The 26,394-nt window shown below is 41.9% G+C and overlaps 1 protein-coding gene across 5 annotated transcripts in view; it reads right to left on the bottom strand.

Moving 5' to 3' along the window:
* Positions 1-26,394, bottom strand: part of MDN1 (midasin AAA ATPase 1) — a 180,205-nt gene that overhangs the window by 45,029 nt on the left and 108,782 nt on the right. For all 5 annotated transcript variants that reach the window (XR_016233853.1, XM_008263214.5, XM_089332900.1 and 2 more), the window contains 19 exons: positions 25,570-25,686; positions 24,509-24,714; positions 23,747-23,895; positions 22,823-23,034; positions 22,290-22,510; positions 20,398-20,511; positions 18,085-18,211; positions 16,727-16,839; positions 15,393-15,526; positions 11,675-11,832; positions 11,350-11,470; positions 10,835-11,045; positions 10,270-10,501; positions 9,905-10,028; positions 8,422-8,589; positions 6,032-6,246; positions 4,976-5,363; positions 4,272-4,381; positions 2,924-3,629 (listed from right to left, as the gene is read on the bottom strand). Coding sequence is in view for 4 of the 5 variants with exons in the window: in XM_008263214.5 (XP_008261436.3) it covers positions 2,924-3,629; positions 4,272-4,381; positions 4,976-5,363; positions 6,032-6,246; positions 8,422-8,589; positions 9,905-10,028; positions 10,270-10,501; positions 10,835-11,045; positions 11,350-11,470; positions 11,675-11,832; positions 15,393-15,526; positions 16,727-16,839; positions 18,085-18,211; positions 20,398-20,511; positions 22,290-22,510; positions 22,823-23,034; positions 23,747-23,895; positions 24,509-24,714; positions 25,570-25,686 (3,826 nt within the window). In the remaining variant the exon portion in view is untranslated. The remainder of the gene's footprint in view (positions 1-2,923; positions 3,630-4,271; positions 4,382-4,975; positions 5,364-6,031; positions 6,247-8,421; positions 8,590-9,904; positions 10,029-10,269; positions 10,502-10,834; positions 11,046-11,349; positions 11,471-11,674; positions 11,833-15,392; positions 15,527-16,726; positions 16,840-18,084; positions 18,212-20,397; positions 20,512-22,289; positions 22,511-22,822; positions 23,035-23,746; positions 23,896-24,508; positions 24,715-25,569; positions 25,687-26,394) is intronic.

The raw sequence follows: 26,394 nt of genomic DNA, 5'->3' as shown, positions 1-26,394 counted from the left end.
AGACTGAATGTGGCTGGCACCTCTAGGAGCTGGCCTGGGCAATCAGGGAAGTATAACTTGGAGTGGATGCTATGGGTTCAAGAGCACCAATCAGGCAAAACTGGACTCTACTTCACCACACTTGGTGAAGCCCCTACAACCTCTATAGATTTTTGGCCCTTGAATTAGCAGAAACTGAAGGAACCATCTGGGGCTGCTGAGGGTTTAGAGAATGAGCATCCACAACCCAAGGAAGTGTGTATTAAAGGCCTGAGACATGGACTCCATCTCATACTGCAATTCTGTTCTCTAGAATTTTTACCTACAGATACAGCTGGATGTACTGGTTTTATTCATTTATTTATTTATTTTTTGACAGGCAGAGTTAGACAGTGAGAGAGACAGAGAGAAAGGTCTTCCTTCTGTTGGTTCGCTCCCCAAATGGCCGCCACGGCTGGTGCTGTGCCGATCCAAAGCCAGGAGCCAGGTGCTTCCTCCCAGTCTCCCATGCGGGTGCAGGGACCCAAGCACTTGGGCCATCCTCTACTACCCTCCAGGGCCACAGCAGAGAGCTGGACTGGAAGAAGAGCAACTGGGACTACTACTTGGCACCCCAACTGGACTAGAACCCAGGGTATCAGCGCCGCAGGCGGAGGATTAGCCTAGTGAGCCACAGTGCCAGCCATGGGGCGCTGTTTTTTGAGTAAAAAAATTACATACAAATGCTAGGGCCGGTGTTGTGGTGTAGCAGGTAAAAGCCACCACTTGCAGTGCCAGCATCCCATTTGAGTCCCAGCTGCTCCACTTCCAATCCAACTCCCTGCTATGGCCTGGGAAAGCAGTAGGGGATGGCCCAAGTCCTTGAGTTCCTGCACCCGCAGGGGAGACCAGGAAGAAGCTCTTGGCTACTGGCTTCAGGTAACACCAGCTCTGGCTGTTGCAGCCATTTGGGGAGTGCAGCAGCAAATGTAAAAATCTCTCTCTCAGCCTCTCTGTAACTCTGCCTTTCAAATAATAGATAAATAAATCTTTTTTTTTTTTTTTTTTTTTTTTTTTTTTTTAATTTTTGACAGGCAGAGTGGACAGTGAGAGAGAGAGACAGAGAGAGAAAGGTCTTCCTTTGCCGTTGGTTCACCCTCCAATGGCCGCCGCTGCAGCCGGCGCACCGCGCTGATCCGATGGCAGGAGCCAGGATCCAGGTGCTTTTCCTGGTCTCCCATGGGGTGCAGGGCCCAAGCACCTGGGCCATCCTCCACTGCACTCCCTGGCCATAGCAGAGAGCTGGCCTGGAAGAGGGGCAACCGGGACAGAATCCGGCGCCCCAACCGGGTCTAGAACCCGGTGTGCCGGCGCCGCAAGGTGGAGGATTAGCCTATTGAGCCACGGCGCCGGCTGATAAATAAATCTTTAAAAAAAGTACATACCAATGTAACATGTGATAGAAAATCACACAATTATGATGCAGAAGAAGAATACACAAAAATGAGGAAAATAATTATTTGTGTTGTTAGGGTTTTAAAAGTTATCTATAAAACAGAATATGCTTTCTTGGTGTCTTGTACATTTTCTGGTGTTCTGGCAATATAAGACATGTCTCAGGGGCCATGGAGGGGATAAAACTGACCTTAACCAGACTCCTTCATTTCTTCACTATTGGTCAATATGTGAAGATTCATGTTTTCTAAACAGAACTATGACTAATATTGTGAACTACAGGAAAAAATTATTGTAAAAAAAAAATCAGTGTAACAGCATACATCCATACACACAAGTTGAGCATCCCTAACCTAAAAAACAAAAATCTGAAAACTTAGTAAACATTGTGTTGGGGGCTCAAAAAATGTTTGGATTTTGGAGCATTTCCAATTTCAAATTTTCAAATTGGGGGGGGGGGGGGTGAAACAGGTTAAGTCACCACCTGCAACGCCAACATGCCATATGGGTGCGTGCTGGTTCAAGCACCAGCTGCTCCACTTCCTACCTAGCTCCTTGCTAATGGAAAAGTAGCCAAAGATGGCCAAAATGCTTGGAACTCTGTACCCCTGTAGGAGACCTGGGTGTAGCTCCTAGCTCCTGGCTTTGGCCTGGCCCAGCCCCAGCTGTTACAGCCATTTAGGGAGTGAACCACTGGATGGAAGATCCCTCTCTCTCTTCCTCACTCTCTCTGTAACCCTGTGAAATAAATAAAATAAATATTTAAAAAGGGTGGGGGGAGATACTCAAGGCAGTGAAATCTATGCAAAGCTATATTCTAAACATCTGAAAAACTCCAAAATCTAGAACACTCTGGTTCCAAGATTTTCAATAAGGATACTCACTCTCTGTATGATGGCACTTCAAAAAGTTCATGGACACAAGGCAATAAATGATATTTATATCTGATATAAAACCACTTGAAATCCATGCATGGTTTTCTCATAAAATGTACTTCCCATGAGCCTTCTGAAGACCCCTTGCAAATACATACATAAACAAGCCCAGAATGGGTCATCAATATGTTAACAGGTTTAAGTGCTAAGACGCAAAAAAAAAAAAACCACTTTTTTTGTTTTTATTTATCCTCTTAATTATCTATAATGAGAACATAAATGACTGGCTAATAAGGGAAAAACCAAGTTATTTTCTTACTATTAATAAAAAGTTTATAAAATTGCATGGCAAAAATCACCATTAAAAAAGTCGAAAGAAAATCGAACTAGGAGAAAATGTAGTATACATAACAAAGGAAGGGCTAACAACTAATTAAAAAAAAAGAATCTCTGAAAAACTGGGGGATAAAGACTCCAAAATAAACAAGAAATGGGGAAAAGAAAGGAAGAGACCAGGGCCTCCCCTGTCACTGCCCCTGTATCTGGGGGGCACTGCTGTTGTCCTCAGGCCACTTGGCTGTACATGCAGCACTTTTCAGGAAACAGGGCGGGCATGCCTCCTAAGCCAGTCTCACCTGACACACATGTCGGAAGAGGGGCAGGGCCCGCTGGTCCAGCTCTCCCTTGCACAGTACATGGCAGCGCAGGTAAAGCAGGGCATTCAGCAGCAGCTGCTCCCGGGTGGGACAGGGCCTCTGGCCCTTGCCTTCCAGTTCCTTTCCTCCTGAACGCCTGAGAACCAGCTTCCCAAGGCCTCGCAGAACTTCCTCTGACTTCACTGAGCACAAAGCATCTGCGTGAGCATAGTATGTTGGGAAGCAGGGTCCCACAGATGGAAAAGCCAACAAAGCTGTGGCCAGGGCCCCCAGCCAGTCCGTACGGACCACACTGCTATGGAGTGAGGTGTGCACCTCAGATGCCACCAGCCGCATGCCGTGCTGTAGCTGCAGGATGGCTGCCTGCAGCGGGGTCACTGTATCTGGATACAGGGAGTACTCCTCCACCAGCCGCTTCCTAAACTGGTGATGTGACTGCTGCCAGGATGCCTCCTCCTTCAGAAGGTTCTGGGTCACCTGGGCAGATCGTGGTCCATCAGCATGAAAGGCCTGCAGGAGCCTGCCGAGCAGATCCTGAACAGCTGAGGCCTTAGCAATGCTGGTGACATAGTGATGGATCTCCTGCACCAGGGACTCATAGGCAGGCAGCTGGGGTCTGAAGGCCTGTTTCTTCGACAGCTTGCAGATTAAATTCTCCAGCTGTTCAATCCTTTGACGAAGCAGCCTGAAAACAAATTAACATGATATACAAAATCTGTCAGAATAGCAGCAAACCTACACTGGGCCCTCAGCCAGGCAACCAGAAAGAAGACACATTGGCTGCGAAGTAGTAACACAATGATGGTGTTGACAAATATCATGAAAATGGGTAACATTATAGAGCATTTACTATGTGCCAAACGTTAGCACATCAGACATTCATTTCTTCAATGCCTCACCATACCTCAACGAAAATGTATTACAATTACATTTTACTATGGACCTGGAGCTTACAGGAATTAAGTGATCTACCCAAAGCCAAACAGGAAAAGGACTCAGAACCTACTGTGCTGCATTTCTAAGGTAACAGACCTATAGCTCAGAGTACCAGAAGTACAGTGAGCATCACCATGCTTTTCCATGATGAGAACAAAGTCAAGGTCCATGTGAACTGATACCTTGAATATCATCCCCTGCCCTCCACCTTAACAAAGTGAATCTTTTTCCTATGACCACAGTTTTGAATCCAACTGCCAACACAGTTCACAGATGTATTATCATTATCTCTTACTAATACAACAATTACTTCACAAAGGTCAACCTCAAAAATGTCTCTCTCAAAAGAATCAATAACCCCTAAACAAAAATAATCACTCTGCTGCATTACCTGACATGAGGATGAGAATAAATGACAATGGCTTCATCTCCTAGGTCTCTTCCAGTTTGTAGCTGGGATAAAAGGTTCCGGGTCTTCCACTCACACTGCAGCTGGTGTAACTAGGAAAACAGGAAATTGGTCTACTAAATCCAGGGTATAACCACACGTCTGAGGACTGTGCCTTGGGGTGGGCTGAGCAACAAGACAGAAGGAATCTGGGTTTCTGAATGACCCATGAGCAGCGGGCTCTGCTTCATTAGCCCAGAATGCTCACCTCTGAGATTTTAAGGGAAAGAATCTAGCTTATTTACACCACTGAGCTTCACTATAAAAGCTCAGCGCTCACTCCAACCAATTTTCCTGTTTCAAAATATGTACTAGTATATCACTACCTTAATGCATTCGGTTCCCACTGAAAGATCATATTGCAAGGGATAGCACATTATCTCAAGCATTTGATGCTTGAGATTAAGACAACAAACATCAAAAGTTTAATATTCCAAGGGTATACGAATACCATACTCTAAGTCACATAAATCCAAATATCCACAACTCAGCTCAGGTAGAAAGTCTGAAGCGTGAGGAAGGCCACTATTTCTCAGACAATGCCTTGGGTTATTCCATCTACTTGCCTTCTGTTCACTGGACCTATACTGCCAGATTCATCAACGAGTCACAGAGGGAGCCACACACCAAACTTTCACCTCCCTTACCTCTTCCTTGGCGTACTTGAGCTTGTATTGCCTCTTCACTGCAGGGTCGAAGCGTGCCTGGGGAAGCCAGGTCTGAATCTGGAGCAAGCCAAGGCTCACCCAGAGGCAACCACGCTGGGCTGTGTCAGGCAGGCTCCTCTTACTTTCCCCTTCCCCAAAAATGTGGCGCAGGGAGCTGAGTAAGAGGCACAGCAGTTCTTTGGGCAGTACTTCCTGATCAGCCATGTCCCCGAGAGTTTGGCCCACGTGCTGGAAGGCCTGGCTGTCCCCAAGGAGCAGCTGCTCACAGTTCTGTATGTGCTCCTGACGCTGGGGCTCTGGCAGTAGCTCTGCTAGGCCCATAAGGTGCCGGCATAGCAACAGGCCCTGGAGCTGGGCATCTGTGCGTCTGTGGGTACATAATAAGAAAGTACTTAAGGGTTGCACTGTATCAGAGTGCAGTTTCGTATTCTGCAATGCATCAAGAACTGATAATCACAGGCCACAATGTCAATACTTGAGGGTGAGCTTAGGTTTAAAACATATGTTTTAAAGTACCACCTTTGGGGCTGGTGCTGTGGTATAGCAGGTTAAACCTCCACCTGTGACTCCAGCATCCCACAAGGGTGGAGGTTCAAGTCCTGGCTGCTCCACATCCAATCCAGTTACCTGCTAATGTGCTTGGGAAAGCAGCAGAAGATGGGCCAAGTGCTTGGGCCCCTGCACCAATGTGGGAGGCCCAGAAGTTCTGGCTTCAGCCTGGCCCAGCCCCATTGCAGCCATTTGGGTACTAACTAGCAGTTGGAAGGTATCGCTCTCTCTTTAGTACCAGTCCCTCCCCCCCCAAACTCTGCCTTTCAAATAAAGAAATAAGTCTCTTAAAATTATAATTTTTTTTTTTTTTTTTTAAATACAGCCTTCTTGATCACAGTGTGCTTAACAGCAATAAACACTGGCCAGCTGGTGGCATCCTCTGTCATGGACTGAGAATGTACTGACTGGGCAGAAAAACCTGTGCCTTCACCCACAAGAACCCACCACCACAGCAGCAAATTCTGCACCCAGAGGAGGGAATACCTGAACTCTGCTAGAGAAGCAACAGCCATGTTGGTCCAAAGCACCGAACTGATTTCCTGGAGCTGCTGGGCTCTCTCAACCCACTCTCCCAGGGTGACATGTGAGGAGGACAGTATGGGGAGGCCACTCACGTCCCAGGGACTTGCTCTGCAGCTGCTGGTCAAGATGTCAAAGCAGCACTTGGAAAACATGGCTTTACCGAGACTGCCAGGGCCCTAGGGATAAGAGACAAGTCAAGAAACATTTAGAAACTAACTAAAATTATGTCAACAAATAGTACGGGAACACCTTAGATGGAGCAAAGAAATAGGAAAGAAGGTTCTGGTTGCCTGGAAAAGGTAAATATCAGCCAGAGGAAGGACAGAAGAGCAGAACAGGGACAAATATGAGTAGGCCTTAGAGGAACACAGGTTCCACCTTTTCAGAAAATGAGAAATGGGTGTTATATAAACAAACAAACAAAAAGTTTATGGAGAGAGGAGGAAAGACAGACACCAATCTTCCAACTGCTGGTTCACTCCCCAAATGGTCGCAACAACTGAAATTGGGTCAGGCCAAAGCCAGGAGCCTGCAGCTTCTTCCAGATCTCCGACATGGGTATAGGAGCCCAAGTACTTGGGCCACCTCTAATAGGAAGTCAAGCAGCTGGGACTCAAACCAGTGCCCGTACGGGATGCCTGCACTGCAGATGGAGGCTTAAATTGCTATACAACAACATGGGCCCCAAATGGGTGCTTTCTGTTACATGAAAAAACTTCTCAAACCTGGAAATAAGGAGACCATTCTTGCAGCAGAGACAGGTGAAACATGAGAGAGATGCCAAGTTTGTACTCTTTGGACTGTTTATCTGAGACAGAGTAATTAAAAGGTGCCCCAGCAAAGGGTTGGGTGGTCAATCCACCTGAGAAAAAACATTGTATGTGTATACACACACACGTGCTGACAAGTGCTGGAGATCCATGGGGTTATCACTAAAGGATCTGAGAAAGGTTTTATAAAAAAAGAAATCAGTTTTGGCAGAGGAACAGTATAGAATCCAAACATAAATCCATGAACATCAGTGGGAATAAGGTAGATGATAAGGGTGGCACTGCAAATGGGAATGCACAGCTGAATTAGCCACACATTGTGTTACTACATTGCATTTGGATCGACTGCTTATATAAAATAAAAGATTTGGATCTCTGTCTCACAAAACAGGAAGTATAGAAGAAACTGATATAAACGTCAAAAAACAACAAAGGAGAATATATAAGGAAGTGTTTTTCGGTGCCATTGAGGTGAAGGAATACATTTTTTTAAAAACCTGACACTACAAGACTCCACTACAAGAGCAGAACGGACTGGCATATTAGAAAAAGAAAACATTATGAAACTTAGCCATATATTAAACAAACAAACAAAACAAAACAAAACAAAAACTTGAGGACAACAAAAAACTCTATATATGCTCCCCAGCTATGTGCTGGGCCTAACATATAAAAAGATCTTCAGTAATAAAATGATGCTAAACGGGGCCGACGCTGTGGTATAGCAGGTAGCTGCTGCCTGCAGTGCCAGCATCCCATATGGGTGCCGGTTTGAGTCCTGGCTGCTCCATTTCCGATCCAGCTCTCTGCTGTGGCCTGGGAAAGCAGTAGAAGATGGCCCAAGTCCTTGGGCCCCTGCACCCATGTGGGAGACCCAGAAGAAGCTCCTGGCTCCTGGCTTCGGACCAGCACAGCTCCAGCCATTGTAGCCAAGTGGGGAGTAAGCCACTGGATGGAAGACCTCTCCCTCTCTGTGCAACTCTGACTTTCAAATAAATAAATCTTTGAAAAAAAAAAAAAAAAAAAGATGTTAAAAAATTGGATTTTTTTTTTAAATGCATGACCAATGTGACTGGAAAAAACCAAAGAAATAAAAGAATAATAAACCTATGAAAAACTGCTCAACCTGAATAACAACCTAACAAGTACAGATTAAAATTAGGTTGGTGAAACTGATTGACTCTCATCAGGAGAGCGCTGGTACCACCCAATGTGGCAAGCATGTGGAGAAATAGGCCCTCATAGGCCCTCATGTGGGTCAGTGACACTGTGCTCTGGTCCCAGGCCTTCCTAGGGGGTTCCAGGGCTCCTGAACAGCCCCTTTACAGTCCCACCCACTGTTCACGACAGTAAAAATCAAAAACCACTCCTAGCCAATCCAGTAATAGCTAACTTTTTATTGAACCTGCAGCCACTTCTACCAAGGGTTAAATTCTAATTCTCATAATTTACCCTCAGAAATACTTAGGCTAATGCACATAAAGCATTGCTCTAGCCTAGGAATAAATGCTTACTACTAGAATCATGAATAATGTTTTTTCCACTACCATCTAACCTTTTTCTGATTTTATGCCAACAAACCTTCAACGTGGAGTCCAAAAGAGATTTGGGCATCTCCTGCTGCATACCAGGCAGAGGATTCCACGTTAGCCAGTACTCTGGATTTGTGGTCACAGTGCTGCTCCAGAAAGATGTAAATGTAGACGTGAGTAATTCAGACCACAAAGAAAAAATTTCTTCAGCAGACACCTAGAGATAAAGAAAAACTTAGATCTTATTTGATAAAGATTTCATAAATCAAGTTACAAAGTGTCTGTCTACCAACACCCATCTAAAACTCATACAGGTCTAAAAGCATTAATCCTAATTTTCCTGATTTTCAGTCACCAAGATCAACTTGGTCAAGTCAAATTAACCTGATTATAATTTTTTAAAAGATCTGTTTATTTGAAAGATACAGTGACAGAAAGAGAGATAAAAGGAGAGATCTTCCACCTGATGGTTTACTCTCCAAATGGCTGCAGCAGCCAGGGCTGGCTAGGTGGAAACTTGAGCCAGGAACTCTATCCTGGTCTCCCACATGGGCCCAGGCACTTGAATCATCTTCTACTGCCTTCTCAGGAACCATTAGCAGACAGCTGAATTGGAAACAAAGTAGCCAGGACTCAAATCTGCACTCCACTACAGGATGCCAGTATCCCAGTATCAAAATCAGTGGTTTAGCCCTCTGTACCACAATGCTGGTTTACTTAATTACCGCCCCCCCATTATAATTTTTAAAACTGAGATGAGATCTGCTTTTATAGGGTTACATGAAAAGCCTACGTAAAGCAATACATACAACTGTAACACACACACACACATTTAGTTTTGACATCTGTGCTAATGAAATTATATAAACCAGAGTTAACCAATACTCACAATCAATAGTTATCCTAAAGGAAGAGTAAAAATACCCTCACAATATATTTTTGACCAAACAGGAAATTTCTAGAAAGTAAAAATTTTGACCTCATTTCACCACAAACCAATTAAATAATTCCATAACAACTGTGAAACAGCACACTCCAAATTTTCCTACTTAAGAACTAACTCAAGAGGTTGGCGCTGTGGTACAGTTGGTTAAGCCACCATCTGCAGCACTGGCATCCCATTTGGGTGCCAGTTCAACTCCTGGCTGCTCTACTTCTGATCCAGCTTCCTGTTAAAATGCCTGAGTAAGTAGCAGAAGACGGTCCAAGTCTTGGGCCCCTGCACCCACGTGGGAGACCCAGATGAAGCTTCTAACTCCTGGCTTTGACCTGGCCATTGCAGCCATTTGGGGAATGAACCAGAGGATTCAAGATCTCTGTCCCCTTCCCCCCTTCTCTGTCTCTCCCTGTAAAGCTTTCAAATAAATAAATAAGTAAACAAATAAATAAATAAATCTTTTTAAAAGAAAAAGAAAAAGTAATTCAGATAACACTGGGGTTACAACATGGAGCCTTGTTCTGCCACAAAATGTCTGGTCCACTCATAGCATAAAGCATGCTTACATAGTTCCCTCTTTGATTGTGGTTTTTACCTTCTGATAATGCAGCAAAGACCAAAAGTCTTGAAGCTCTTGAGGAGCAACTGGTGTGTATTTAAGACAAAAGGTGACATGATGAGTTATTGCATCGGTCTGGGGTTGCTGATTTTTCCTGGACCTGTTCCAAAGATAAACAGGAAGAGGGTGGGCAGCGGACGATCAATGAACAGCTAGAGAATTACATAAGGGAAGGCAGAACACACAGAACTTGCAGTACATTTATTTTAAAATGAGCAACTACATTGAAAAAAGACACCTATTGACTTAGAGTTAGAGGTGAAAGAGGCCAATAACCCTCTCCAGACACACACAGAATGCACACAACCATCTAGTAAGAACATAACCTAACAATGGCTGACCTTCTCATAGAAGCCTGTGTCATGAAATCAGCTATCATCTTGTACTGCCAAAGCATAGCCAAGTACTCCATTGCAGGCCACAACTGAACACTCCGGGTGAGTTGGATTAAGGAGGCAAAGTCTGGCTGGGATGGGAAGGAAATTTCACTTTGTTTTTTCCCCAGAAAATCAAGTGACAGTCCTTTGGTTTTTAATTCTGAACACTGAGCATTCACAAGATTCTTCAATTCATCTGGACAAAAAAAAAAAGGGGGGGGGGGGCTGCATTAAAGTACAGTAGGCAGGAGTCCAGGGTCTATATTTCTTTCTAACAGCCAGCTAAATGACAGCTTAATTTAAGTTAGCCAGGGTTAGATTGTTTAAACTGAGCTCTGAGTTTCTCATCTGTTAAATGGTGATATTAATACCTCCATGATTCTAATGATGGAATTAAAGAATGTTTGACTATAAAGTTTAGCCCCAATTCCTAACATATACATAATGATATTTATACTCCAATAGGGGAAACGTAATGGCAGCAAGAGACAAGAAACTCTCAAGAGTATCAAGTGCCAGAGTACATTACCTAGCTTGACATCTTCTAGAATATTAGCTCTGAGGATCAGTCCCCAGGCCTCTAAGAGACTTGCTTTTAACATCCATTCAGAAGCAACCACTTGGAGACGATTAATATCTTCCTGCCATCCACTCTCCCCAAGGGCAGGTGTCCGCTCCCTCACCGCAAGGGCTTTGTTAAGAACTTTCAGTTGTGAAAAACATTCCACCACCAGCTTGTTCTGAAACAAGAAAACCCAGGACAGCTTACTACACAGCAGAACTGGGCTTCTTCCTAGCAGTCTATAGCTAAGAAGAAATTCAAGATTTTTCTTAAAGCTTCTAGAAAAAGTTTCTTTATTCTTTGTGCTTAAAAGAGATTTTTACAATAAAGTCAAAACTTTACAAACCACCTAACAATGCTCATAGGATATTTGAGAGGTAAGCTCTGCAGACAAAGGTTAGCGTAATTGAATGTCAGTTCCCACACTCCAGTGGAACCTCAGAAGTCAAGCTTTTTTATTTACTGCATGCTTCCAGGTGTACCTTAAAAGGAAATGGTCGTCCCAGGAACTTCTGCAACTTTTTTACACCACAGAAGCCACCGGTGGGGCTCCCCAGACAATTCTGAATATGATCTGAGACAGCCTGAACCTCTTGATAATACCTTTAATGGAGAAAAAAGGAAGAAGAGAAATAAGGGACAAATGCCAGAGAAGCCACTCACATTTCATATTTTATTTTCAGTCACCAATATTGCAACAGAATAAACTCAAGTATGCAAAATGAAGCAGTCTCAATTTCAAACCATCCATGCTTAACATCAGCTACAAATACATATCAACATTATCACTCTAAATATGAGTCTTACTTGTCTTCATGCTGCAGTAGAAGTTGGGGGATCTGACGGACCAGATGTTTTGAAACCCAGTGCCAATGGAGAGCAAGCAGGGCCAGACCTGGGGCATCTACTTTTACTGTATCGGCCACAGTCCAAAGCCGGTCCCGCCACTGCAAAGAACCTAAAATCTAAAAACAAAGTAAACCAAGACTGCTAACAAACTTCTCCCAGTAACAGACACATGACATAGACTTCAACTATTAATCAATACTCAAAAGGCACACAAAGAATCTAATGATAGAGAGGAATGTTTGCAGTAACAATAAGGTACACAGAGAAGGTAAAGATCTTTTCCCCTGAAGTACAAAATTATTATTTTAGAAAAAATGAAATTGTTGGATCATACAGTAAATATACAAAGCAGCTGCACTATTTAATACTCCAAACAACAGTGTAAGAGAATCCCAACTGTTCTATTTCCTTGCCAATACTTAATAATAACATTAGTGATTTTAAGTCTAGCTATTCCGCTGAGTGGTTTTAATTCACGTTTGCTTGACAATTGATGTTGCAATTTTTGCTAGTTCTTCCTAGGGATTTATATTTTCTGAGAAGGATTTTTTTTCAAATCTCTTGCTCATTTATAAGTTTGGGTTATTTTATACATAGTTCCTCCTATAGTGTTTTTCTTATAAGTGATCACAAACATTAACAAAAGGTTTTAATTTTCTATTTTCTTTTATGAAGAATCCTAAGAAATCAGCCTATCCTTAGCCTATAAGGATTTTCTTTTAGACAGGTCACAGGTTAACCTTTTTAGTTTAGGTCTCATCCATACTAAGGCAATTTGTACATGAGGCAGTTGTAAAGGTTCATTTTTATTTTAAGTGGGTAACAATTGTTCAATCATCATTTTTGAATAAAGAACATTTCTCTATTAAAAATCCTTTGTCTAGTTGGCAAAAAATAGAACAAAAAAACACAATCATTTGTGAGGGCATTTCAAAAACTTTATGTAAAATGAAATTAAAAGTTTATTTTGATGAACAAAAATTTTTAAATTCACACATGAGACATCTTCAAAAAGCAGTGGAAAATGTGTATTATGGAAACACTACAAATAGCTTTCAAGATTTTTTTGCAGAGTAAACTCATCATGTAATTTCATTTTTACATGAACTTTTGAAGTCCCTCTGTATAAGTCCATCCAAAGTGTAAACTAAATCAGCAGGTTTTAATGCATGACAAGTATAATGACATTTTCTTTTTCAGATTTCCCACTATAAATAAAATTTTCAAAACTACTTGTCAAGTTTGTGCAGTGCAATCAAAGATTAAAATCGTTCCTCCTTTTCCAGCCATATTACCACAAGAGGCCAGTATTTCCATACAAATTTAAACTGAAACAAAATACTGTAAGAGAATGAATGCAGAAGTAGATGTGGAAATCCAGCTTTCTTCTCTTAAGCCAGATATTCAAGATATTTGCAGGACTGTAAAACAGTCCCACTCATCTCACTAATCTTTACTTTAGAACCAGAGAATTTTTAATTAAAAAATTTATTCATACTAATATGGAATGGGTTTACTAATTTTGAAGCAAATTTACAAATGAGAAGGGTTGTTAAAAAGTATGTATTGTTTAAAAAAAAAAACTATGCAGGGGGACCACAGATGTGGCATAGTAGGTTAAGCATCCACTTGTGGTGCCAGCATTCCATACGGGTGTCAGTTTTGAGTCTTGGCTTCTCCACTTCCAATTCACCTGCCTGCTGACGGCCTGGGAAAGTAGCAGAAAATGGTCAAGTGCTTGGGCCGCACCCACATGGGAGACCTGGAAGAAGCTCCTGGCTCCTGATTGGCCCTGCTCTAGCCATTGCTGCCATTTGGGGATTAAATCAGTAGACAGAAGACCCCTCTCTGTCTCTCCCTCTGTCTGTAACTCTGCCTCTCAATAAATAAAATCTTAAAAACCAAATAAATTTCTCTTCCGTCTTTCCAGGAAATTTTTGAAGCACTCTGTTTTTTTCATAGTTCTCAGCTATAAACTGTAGTTCTTAACTATGTGCCTAATATGGAAATAATATGTTACCACATAATCAAAAGCTTCTTGGGGTCACTGGTAGCTTTTACAATTATAAAGGGGTCCTGGGGGCCGGCACTGTGGCGCAGTGGGTTAAAGCCCTGGCCTGAAGCACCAGCATCCCATATGGGCACCAGTTCTAGTCCTGGCTGCTCCTCTTCTGATCCAGCTCTCTGCTATGGTCTGGGAAAGCAGTAGAAGATGGCCCAAGTCCTTGGGCCCCTGCAACCATGTGGGAGACCCTGAAGAAGCTCCTGGCTTTGGATTGGTTCAGCTCCAGCCATTGTGGCCATCTGGGGAGTGAACCAGCAAATGGAGGACCTCTCTCTCTGTCTCTACCTCTCTCTGTAACTCTTTCAAATAAATAAATCTCTTTAAAAAAAATGGGGGGGGGGGGTGGTCCTGAAAGCAAAAACCTTAAGATCTCCTACTCCACTCTACCAGAATTGATAAAATAATCCAGACTCAAAACTATTTAGGGGCAGGTGTATGGCCTACCAGTCAAAATGATCATGTCCCACAAAGCCTGCATCTGTTATCACAGTGCCTAAGTTTGATTTCCTGATATGACTCCTGACTCCAGCTTCCTGCTAATACAGCACTGGGAGGCAGCAGTGATGACTCAAATGACTGGATTTCTGCTACCCACATGAGAGATCTGGACAGTGTTTGCAGTTACTGGCTTTGGCCTCAGACCAATCCCAGCCATCAGACACAGAGTACTCTCTTTATATCTTTCCACCTCTCAAATAAATAATTTTTTAAAAATCGTTTAACCACATCTGACAATGACATTTAAAAGCACATGGTGAATTCAAATATACCTAGTGAATTCAAATAAAACCCAAATGTCCATCAATATGAGAATGGGTAAAGTATAATGCTTCCATACAGTGAAGAACTACTCAGAAATTAAATAGAGTAAAAGACCAATCCACGAACCTATATGGCTACATATCAAAATAACTATGCTCAGTAGAAAAAGTCAGACAAAAAAGAATATACACTGCATGGTTCCATTCATAAAAAATGTACCTGAGCTATAGTAATAGAAAGCAAATAAATGGTTATATGCTTGGGGTGAGAGCAGGAGACAGGGAGGGAACACAAAGGGAGCACAAGCAAATGCTTGAGGATCGTGGGTACATTCAACAGCTTGCTTTAGCTTATCAAACTGTACTGTTTAAACACACACAGTTTATGTCAATTATTCCTCCATCAAACTTTAAAATGTACATGTGTATATTTAAAAATGTTAAGAACACTTAAATTTCTCAAACAATACTTAACAGATAAAAGTACGGAAGTTAGTCTTGTCCCTCGAATCTTTGCACTGAGAAATCTTTAAAATAAGAACAGAGGTGGGTGTTTGGGATGAGGGGTTAAAAGGTAACTTGGGATACTCATACCCCATGCTGCAGTGCCTGGGTTTGAGACCAAGCTCTACTCCAGATTCCAGTTCCTGCAAATGTGCACCATGGGTGGCAGCAGGTGTCACCAATGTAGGAAAAATGGAAGGGTTCTAGACTCCTAGCTTCAACCTGGCCCAGCCCCAGCAGTCACATGTGTTTGAGTAGTAAAGCAGTGAATGGAGATATCTTTTTCACTCTGCCTTCCAGATAAACAAAATAAATAAATAAAATAAAAACAAGCAAATTTCCTCACCTCATTGACAGAGGAATCAGACACCATCTCCTGGGAAGACTGTATCCATAGCAGGATTAGTGCATCAAGAAGTTCAAAAAAAGCAGCAAGATTGACTACAATCTCATGGGGTAGGCTGTGATAGCTCTCTGGATCTTAGAGTTGACATAAATAAAAATAAGAACATTCCATCAATTTAAATTAATTTCTGGACATTTTCAAAATAAACTGTAACCTGGGACTCAATGTCATTGTAAATACAAAGGTCAACTTTTAAATGTCAAAACTGAAAGTAATTGTATGCTTGCTATTTTTAAATTTATAAGTGATGCATGTACATCTATAGATGTAATAATATTTTAATAAAAATACAAATTACGGAATGAAAATATTTTATATAAATATTTAAATACAAAAAGAAATCCAAGAATAAATGTTTGGACAGTTAGCTAACACAAACAGATGAGAAGACACCAAAGAAACTAAAACTCACAGTAGATGCTATAAGAAAGAACTTTTCAATATTTACATTTATTTATAGCTGGGATTTTTCCCAACAAGCAGCTATCTTTTCAATCAAAAAATCTAAGAGAAAATGTTGCTTCCTATAATCAAATGCTTATGAATGGACGGTGCCGCGGCTCAATAGGCTAATCCTTCACCTAGCGGTGCCAGCACACCGGGTTCTAGTCCCGGTCGGGGCGCCGGATTCTTCCGCGGTTGCCCCTCTTCCAGGCCAGCTCTCTGCTGTGGCCCGGGAGTGCAGAGGAGGATGGCCCAAGTGCTTGGGTCCTGCACCCCATGGGAGACCAGGAGAAGCACCTGGCTCCTGCCTTTGGATCAGCGCGGTGCGCCGCCTGGAGCGCACCAGCCGTGGCGGCCATTTGAGGGTGAACCAACGGCAAAGGAAGACCTTTCTCTCTGCTTCTCTCTCTCTCACTATCCACTCTGCCTGTCAAAAAATAAATTAATTAATTAAAAAAATGTTTATGAATATGTAATCAACAGGCCTAGTTGCCAAATTCTGGCTGTTTCTTTCTAGAATTGTGACTTTGATAACCAATATGTCTCCCTTTCCTCACTGGTAACATGGCCATCAACCTCACAGTGTGTAGTCAGAAGTAGTCTTGATCATATCAAAGACACATAAGATGATTTAGCTGAGTCTTGGCACAGAGTCCATGCCTAGTGAACATTAGTCAAACCTGTCAAACCTAACGAGGAAGTATATGTGTTTATAAAGACTCTAGCAGATCAATAACAGCCAGCAAAATAGCAGCTGCTGAATATTTCACTTTCTACAACATTATGCAATCCTACATTTAACAAAAGAACAAAAAGGCAAATGTTCTTACCTTTATGGAATTCAAAGGACATTCTCAAAACACTATTTAACTTTTTAACACCAACAGAAACCAAATTTGCTTCAGTAAATATCCGTTTATCCCTGTCAAGATATATGATGGTCCTGGAATGACATTCAAAAACAATGTAATCAGTGATCAGTGACTGGCTAGTAACACTTTCAATGACATCCTTGACAGGCTGAATCTTGCCATTCCTCTCCTGCCTCTGCAAATTCTGGACTAGAGAGATGGAGGTAAAAACACTGACCACTGAGATGGGAAGAGGAAGGACAGAGAAAGCTGGGTATAAGCAGGCTGCCAGGTCTTGCTCCATTGTTCTGCCAAGATCTTATGAACTGTACTGTGAGCTCTTCGAAGTGGCCATCACTAGATCACCTCTTGTGTTAGAAGTTACCTGGAGAGGCTCAGGAAGAAGCAAGGCAGCCTCTGAAGCACTGGTATGCACCACACTTGTGGATTTAGTTTGTGAAAACTCATCAAAATTATTCACATAATTATTATTAGTGTACCTTCCACTCATACACTCTATACTCCAATGATAGTTATTTTAACATCTTGTTACAGGGGCCAGCACTGTACCATAGTGGGCTGGGTCTCCAGCTGCAGCACCTGTATCCCACATAAACACCAGTTCCTATCCTGGCTGTTCCTCTTCTGATCCAGCTCTCTGCTATGCCCTGGGAAAGCAGTGGAGGATGGCCCAGGTGCTTGGGCCCCTGCACCTGCATGGGAGACCCAAAAGAAGCTCCCAGTTTCTGGCTTCAGATCAGCCCAACTTGAGCCACTGTGTCCATTTGGTAAGTAAACCAGCGGATGCCAAGACCTTTCTCTCTGTCTCTCCCTCTCTCCGCCTGTAACTCTGCCTCTCAAATAAATAAAATCTTAAAAAACAAACAAACAAAAAAATTTAAAAAAAAAAAACAACATCTTGTTACACTGATGGCCATTCTGAAAACATCAACCGGCTATTAAAGAATGAGGAAAGACCATTCTATATGACAATTTTCTGCATTTATATGTGTACATTAAGTATGCAGGTGTTATAGATGCCTCCAACATGTGAGGATAGAAAAAGGGGAGAACCAATAGATGGCTGAGGGAAGGACTGTGAGAGAATAAGGAGGTGAAAATGGGAGTCACAAACAGAACAGAGTAGAAACAGGACTATTGTATGATAAAGGGTGACTTTTCTAATAACAATAATTAACAAGACGGAAGGCAATCATGTTTAACACCCTGGTGTTCTCAGGTTCACAAAACTACACACACAGGCTGTATTTGATGGGGTCTTAGGAAAGCAATAATCAGTGAAGCTATCAGCACTGAGAGCAGCAGGTTTCACATACTTGTTTACAATGGCTTCTAAGAGGGTGAACAGTTGTGGTTCCTTCTGTGGGTCAAAGTCCATTGAGTTTTTAATGATGTCCAAAGCTTGCATATTCCATCGGGGGTCCAGAGGAATCACAGATTCATCTAGTTAAAAATAAATAAATAAAAAGATTTTGGCATTAAAATCTCGTTCCCTGTCAAGTTTCAGTTGAATGCTTTCATTATTTCACACTAACTCCTGATGGGCAAGGGATATGGCAGGGAAATGCTATGGGTTACAGACACAAGAAAGGCAAGAATCACAGCTTTTATATTTCCTTTCCAAATGTGAAATGGCTGTAAGTCCTGAAAATTCATCCCACTGCTGGATAGGAAAGTAATCGCTGCTACAACAGACAATCTAACAATGAATCCATTTCCTCAGAACCCACTCCATGTCTGAGAAGAACTCCTCGGTATAATTATTCAACCTGACACCACTGCCCTGAAAACACTTACTTACATGCAAGAAAATGAATGTCTGCTTTCAGTAAGAAAAACAACTTGAGCTTGTTTCACTTAAAAGCAATGTCTAAAATCACTGCATGGCAGCATCAGCTGTTACACTGCTGGTGCCCTATGTTCCTTTGGCTCAAACTGGATGTATCTCTTATAAAGTACCGTAGGGGATTCTCCAGAGTTTGTGAAAACCCTGGTAGCATTCAGATAAAGGTGGCAGAGCAGAAGGGTTGAGTTGAGCTCTTAAGTTTGAAAGCATCCACCATACTGTAGCCCGGCAAGGACAGACTGTTTATAGCAAGGTAGTTTTGAGGAAAGAATATATATTCCAAAGCCCAATAAAACAGATACCACTACCTAACTGAAAAAGATGAAATTAGAGCTAATGTGTTCCAAAAAAGGATAAACAGTGTCTGCTACTCTGTATCTATCCTCATAATTGTAAAGCCATGACTGAGTTCTGTCACAGCCTTACTATCACAGTAGTCTTCTCTAAGGCCTGATTTCTTCCTTTAGTGTGTGTATATTAACTTGTTAAGCACAAAAGCATCACACATGTTTTATCCAACTCAAACGTTTCCTAACATGCATTCTGATCACCATAAAACAAAAACGGAGGTAGGAAAACAAAAATCTGGCTTTATAAAAATATCCCCATTATCCTCATTGTTCCTATTATTTAAATAAATAATTTTGCCCTCTCTTTATTAATAAAATAAATCTTCATTCAACTAGACAGTCTACTAATTTTATCATAATTCTGTAGGACTGTTCCATTGGAGCCAGTATTGTGGCATAGCAGGCAAAGCTGCTGCCTCCAGCACCAGCAACCCATAATGTTGCCAGCTCCCTGTTAATGGCCTGGGAAAAAGCAGGAGATGGCCAAGCATTTGGGCCCCTGCCACCCATGTGGAAGACCCAGAAGAAGCTCCTGTCTTTGGCCTAGCCCAGCCCTGACTGTGGCCACCATCTAGGAAGTGAACCAGTGGATGGAAGCTCTCTCCCTGTAATTCTTTCAAATACATAAATGGAGCTTTAAAATAAAATAAGAAAAAAAAGAAAAGAACTATTCTGTTAAGGCTTTAAAACTTTTATCATCAATGTTTTATATTTCTTGACAGAAGTCATCCTGCGTAGTTTTCCTTCAAGTCAAGTATCTCATGTGTAACAGTACTAGTAACCACCAGAATGGTAAAAGTGAAAGGCACCTAAGAGCAATAAAAACTTAATTCCCCTAGTTTTCAAGCACAGGTTTGAATTACAAATTACTATTTATGATGAAGTTGGACTCATCAGCCTCTTTGAGAAACTGGAAGTTAAATGGACAATTTCAGATAAAGAAAACAAATTTGCATGTGGATATCCTGATACTTCTAAAAAGTACTTTTGGGGCTGGCACTGTGGTGTAGAGGGTAAAAGCCGCTGCCTGCAGTGCTGGCAACCCATATGGGCACCAGTTCAAGTCCCGTCTGCTCCACTTCCCATTCAGCTCTCTGCTATGGCCTGGGAAAGCAGTGGAGGATGGCTCAAGTCCTTGGGCCCCTGTACCTGCATGAGAGACCTGAAAGAAGCTCCTGGCTTCGGATGCGGCCAATTGGGGAGTGAACCACCGCATGGAAGACCTCTCTCTCTTCCTCTCTCTCTCTCTTTCTTTCTCTCTCTCTCTCTGTGTCTCTTTCTCTGTGTAACTCTTTAAAATAAATAAATAAATCTTTAAAAAAATAAAAAAGTACTTTTATAGTCAGAACTCTTGACGGGTCTTTTCCCCATAAACTCAAGAGATAAGTTTCCAAAACACTGCTGAGAACTAGAAATCACAATGAAGCACCTACCTGTCATATTTGGTTGTAATATTTTGAAGATATTGCTGATACCAGTTGAGAGAGAATTGGAGTAAAAATTCCTGAGACCTGTTGCACTGGCTTCCAAATGAATCTGCACTGATTCTATGAGGAAGGAGAAGCTAATGTTAGACTCCATAGGAGTAAAAGAGAACTTACGGCAAGGATAAAAATACTCTACAACTATACTATCCACGTAGCATTTAGCCACATGTGAGCAACTGAAATGTGGTTAATGTAACAAAAGGACTTAATTTTCTGGTTTACTGAATATTAATTAACTTACATTTATATATACATAAATGTAATATATATATATGTATTAGTAGCTCTTGGTGGATAGTATCTACATTCAGGATAATGCAGGTAAAAATATTTATACAAGGGTGGACATTTAGTTTAGCAGTTAAATTGGTGGTTAGAAAGCTCCCGGCTCTTGGCTTTTGACAACCAACCTCCCAGCCATTCCAGGCATTTGCAAAGTCTATCGGCAGACTGGGGCAGGCTATCTATCCATTTCTTTCTAAAATTTATAAAAAATTTTGTAAAAAACTTATACAAATTTCTCTATACTTGTTTAGATTAATCACATGTATCATAGATACCCATTCATTGATTTATCTGAAAGTTCTGATGGATTAGAAAGACTAATACAAGGGCAGACTTTGTGGTGCAGTTGGTTAAGATGTTGCCTGTGACGCCAGCACCCAACATGGGTACCTGTTTGAGTCCCAGCTGCTCCACTTTGAATCTAGTTCTCTGCTATTACCCTGGGAAAAGCAGCAGAAGATGGCTCAAGTGTTTGGGCCCCTACCACCCATGTGGGAGACCTGAATGAAGCTCATTACTCCTGTTTTTGGCACTGCCCAAGCCTGGCCATTGCAACCATCTGCAGAGTGAAACCAGCAGATAGAAGCTCTGTGTAATTTGTTCAAATAAATAAATAAATCTTGGGGCCAGCGCTGTGGCATAGTTGGTTAAGCCTGTGCCTGTGGCACTGGCACCCAACATGGGCACAAGTTAGTGTCCCGGCTACTCCTCTTCCAATCCAGCTCTCTGCAAATGGCCAGGGAAGGCAGTGGACGATGGCCCAAGTACTCACATAGGAGACCTTGAAGAAGCTCTTAAATGGCCAGGGAAGGCAGTGGACGATGGCCCAAGTACTCACATAGGAGACCTTGAAGAAGCTCTTGGCTCCTGGCTTAGGATTGGTCCAACTCCGGCCATTGTGGCCATTTGGGTAGTCAACCAGTGGATGTCTCTCCCTCTCTCTACCTATAAATCTGCCTCTCAAATAAATAAATAAATCTTTAAAATAAATAAATAAGTAAATCTTAAAGGGGTGGGAGTGGGGCTACTGCAAACTGAACTACTTTATTCATCAATCTCTACAAACTATTAATTGTCCTATACTTTATAGGCCAGGCAGTGTTACTGTTGCCTTTTCCCCTCTATTAGAATGAAAAAAATGCAAGAAAATATGTGGGACCACTTGGAGCGGTGGTAACAAGATTAGAATCTTACATATCACATATGACATATTCCCCAGACAGAATGGTTATACAGCAGTAAAGCAAAAAAGTAGATGTTCGAAACTAAAATTCAACATAATTTTCACTTCCTTTTTGAATTGGTTACAAAAAAGTGGAGAGATTCTGAACGCCTTAATATTACATAGGAACAAAAGTTGATTTTGTGATACTTCTAAGGATAGGCTTGTTTCTTAACTTTTAAACAGCTATTTTAAAATAATGCTAGGTCACAAATTTCTTGCAAAGAAATGTCCCAGCTATAATCTTAACAGTGTAACCCCAAGATAAGATAGTTGCTGAGGCACTACAGGCTAAGTGTACGTAAGTTCCCTCATTGCTTCCCTTACTCACCAAGCCCCTGTGGTATGTTTTTGGCTAAATGATAAAGCCATTTAACTCTAAGCATCCAGTCCTGATTGGTTGCTCTTTCAATGAGCAATTTAACAGCCATGGCCAAAACATCCGGTTCATCAATCCAGTATGTATCCATTTCCACTGCATTGAACTTCAGGTTCTCAGGGCTGGAAGACTGCATAATTTTCTCTAAGTCTGGCAAGGTAAGAGGCTGACCCCTGAAATTCATTGGAATGGGCAAAGTGAGTACTAGAATAATATGTCACTTCACATTTCAAAGAACCTGAGAAAGTGATTTTACTCAAATTAGATTGAAGCGATAAAGGAGAAAAAATTGAGGCCCCACAAATGAAGACAACTACAACACAAACCCAATATATACCAAACAGCAATATTACAATGAACAATGAAATTATAACAGCTGAACAACTGGTCACATAATGTTCTAGGTATATACATGGTGTCCTATTGCCAGCAAAGTAAAAACAAGCCAAAAAACCAGAAAGCACAGAAACTGAAGGCCTGCTGACCTTGCCCAGCAGCTGGTTTTCAAGCTCAGCCTGTTGAGGCAATACACCAGGATCTGTCCATCACTTCGCACTGTAGAAAGGTGAGAATCTTCAGTAGCAAAGAGAGCTGAGGGCACAGAATCCGGCCACAATCCCATAGCAAGAATTGAGTTTCCCCAGGCTTCATGTGCTCTCAGAAAAGAAAGATGCTTCTCCAGTAAGGCATGCACAAGCTGGCAGGAGATAAACACACACAGAACATGGTACCAATATGAGCCTTATTTACCAGAACAATTAGCAATCAATCTAAGAATAGTTTTCTAGGGTCCACACGACTGTCTCCCAAAAACTCTGACACACTCTTCAAAGTACAACACCACAAACTGAATTACAGGTAGGTTTCAAAAAAGGAATACTGGGGGCTGGCATTGTGGTGCAGCGGGTTAACACCCTGGCCTGAAGCGCCGGCATCCCATATGGGCACCGGTTCTAGTCCTGGCTGCTCCACTTCCCATCCAGCTCTCTGCTATGGCCTGGGATAGCAGTGGAGGATGGCCCAAGTCCTTGGGCCCCTGTACCTGTGTGGGAGACCCAGAAAAAACTCCTGGCTCCTGGCTTTGGATCAGCGCAGTTCCAGCCGCTGAAGCCAATTGAGGAGTGAACCATCGGATGGAAGACCTCTCTCACCCTCTCTCTGCGTAACTCTTTCAAATAAAATAAATAAATAAAGGAAGGAAGGAAGGAAGGAAGGAAGGAAGGAAGGAAGGAAGGAATACTGACACTGAAGCTATTTTCCAGAAAAGTAACCAGGCCAGATCTCTATTAGAACAAAACCACAGTAGTCAACTGTTCCAGGTCATTAAAGTTGCCACCTACAAAAATCATTTTCATAACTGTAATGTAGGGTGTTACACCTGACAAGAGTATGAGAACACTTCAAAGTACCTTCTGATTTGCTGGGGAATGCTGTGAACGGACGTATACTGCCCAGCATGCTTCTGTAAAGGCTCTGACCAAACTCAGCCCACGCTGCAAGCCCTGGACAATGAGTATGGCTGACTGAATCAGAGCCGACAGAGACGATGTTGGAGAACCTACAAAGAAAAATTTACCATCTGTGAGCAACAGCTTCTTCAAAATCATTGATGAAAGTAGATAAATTCTGTCATCACATTAAACTTACTCAATCCACTCAGATATTTATTACCTATTTTCAAATCTCAGCTGTCTTGACCTGGACATGTTACTCAAATTCCCTAAGCCTTACCTGTAGAATGGAAACCTCTGCCTTGCATAGACTATTTGAAGATGAACAAGCAACAAGCATTGTACATAACACACCGTAGTCAACTACAGAATTTAATTTGTTCCTTTTTCTAAAGTTGAACATTTAGAAGTCACACCTATCTGTTTTAACTCAGTTTCCTCTTTATTACACCTGCAAGAAGCCAATGACAATCCTGGAGCTATGGTGGTGGCAAACATCATGAAACCTTCTGTTGGCCTCTGAGTGCAGGTATCAGAATTCCCTGGGGAGCATCTTCAAACTACTGAAACTCATTCACCTAACTCTGACTTGCTTAACCTTGATATCTACACTTGTAACAGGCTTTCCTGTTAATTTCTCTTTCTATATATACTAAATGTTAGAACCCTTAAATTAGCAGGACTGAAACTCTGCAGAAAACCCAAAGTGAACCACCTCACCTGTAACAGTGCTTCGGGTCTCTGTGTGCAGAGCCAAGAGGATGTCACACACACTGTCCCCCACCAACCCAAGACTGTGCAGCAGAACTTTTAAATCCAGGCTGTCTGGGATGCCCTCATCTCCTCCTGAAATGTAGATTTCAAGTCCACGATTCCTCATAGCTCTGGATATTTCTCCATGAACAGGATCCATCGAGAGAAAAAGTCTAGTAAAATGGCAATTCAAAAAGAATTATATAACAGTGTAATCAATGGTGTAGCTCACAACAGTGATGATTATGAGTGGCTCATCTTCAGGGAGCTCAGCAAGGCAGATCCCACCACCTCCCAGGGGGCTGCAGTCAGCTGCATTCCACCTTTGCCTTCCTAGCAGCATCAGTCCTGCACACCAGTATCTCTATTCCTGCTTTCCCATGTAACTATGTATCAGATATCCAGCGCAACTGTACTACTATCTGAAAATGTTAAAAATCCCATTGTCAACAGCTCCCAAATCAGGGGCAATACTAACTCATAATTCTAACTAATTTATAGAAGCAGAAAAGGGAGTAACGTATTCTCCTGAAAAGATTAGCTTCACATATCCAATGCCCATCAACACCTCCATCTACCCACCTGACATTTCACACACCTGTCTAAAACTGAACAATTTATTCCCTGCTCCTCTGCAAATATTCCCTTTCTCAGTAGATGGCTCTCCTTTTCACCCAATTATTCAACCACAAGACCATTAACAAGTACTGCCCCTCTTACCACTCAAGTCCACACTTATATCTGATCATTGTATCTTGTCTAGACCACTGCAAAAGGCTGGGGACTAGTCTCCTGGCTTCTCTACACCACCAACCCAGAGAAATCTCACCTCTCTTGTTTACTGCTGTGTCCTCATAGCCTACCAGTGCCAGGCAAATATTTGAGCCCCAATAAATATTTGTTAACTGAATTAATGAAGAGGTAAACCTCCTCATGGCTCAGCATATAAATACTATACACAAGGAGGTCCTACTACATGGTCACATCCATTGTCAGACACTTAGGCAGAAATATAAGAGACAGATTACCTGAAATTGGGATTTGGTGTTATGGTGGGAATAGCTCCATCTACCATTCCTCTTTCACTAACAGTGAGGACACCTCCAGGTTCAAGCAAAGCATTCAAACGATCCAGCACTGACGGGCTGCACAGACAGAATCCAAATGAACACAGTGACATGCTGCCTTGACTCTTCCTCACACAGGCACCAACTGCTTCGGACCCACTTCTTCCTTTCAGTAAGCACCACTTCCCCCATTAACAATTGTGGTCTCTTGCAAAAGCAGATTTCCACATTGAATCCGCTTCTCACTCCCCAAAGCATGTACCCAGTGATTTACAAACAGTCAGTACAGAAAATATTTGCTGACTTAATAAATGAAATTAAGCTAAATGATAGAAAGTTTCCTCAGCTATAGCCCTTTCTCTCTCCCTTTTCCCCTCCCCTACCTCCTAATATTATGAAATCCATTTGAAGGTAGCTAGATTTCTATTTCAAATACTCAGAATAAAAAAACAAAAAAGACTGCATAAAGAGAAACCCACTGTCTGACCTCCTACCAGCTTCTAGTACTGTAATTGACCTGTATAAGAACAGTAGCTTCATACTTGCTCTTTTCCTTACCATAGGATCAAAAGTGATCCCTTATTAAATTGTCATTATCACTGATGCACATTTTCTTCCCTGTATCAGATTTTGCATTAAGAAAGAGCCTAACAAAGGAAGATTTCCAATGTTAAATTAAAAGACCAGACGCAAAGGACATTGCTTAGAAAAGTAATCCAATTTTCTTAGCCTTCATTTCAGCTCAAAATTATACAGGACTAAAATCTTGCAGTTATCTAATAGTAA

The sequence above is a fragment of the Oryctolagus cuniculus genome, chromosome 5, assembly GCF_051225735.1.
Source record: "Oryctolagus cuniculus isolate XC-2025 breed Fujian yellow rabbit chromosome 5, ASM5122573v1, whole genome shotgun sequence".
Lineage (NCBI taxonomy): Eukaryota > Metazoa > Chordata > Mammalia > Lagomorpha > Leporidae > Oryctolagus > Oryctolagus cuniculus.
The sequence above is the reverse complement of the archived record's forward strand: the minus strand, read 5'-3'. Positions and strand labels throughout refer to the sequence as shown.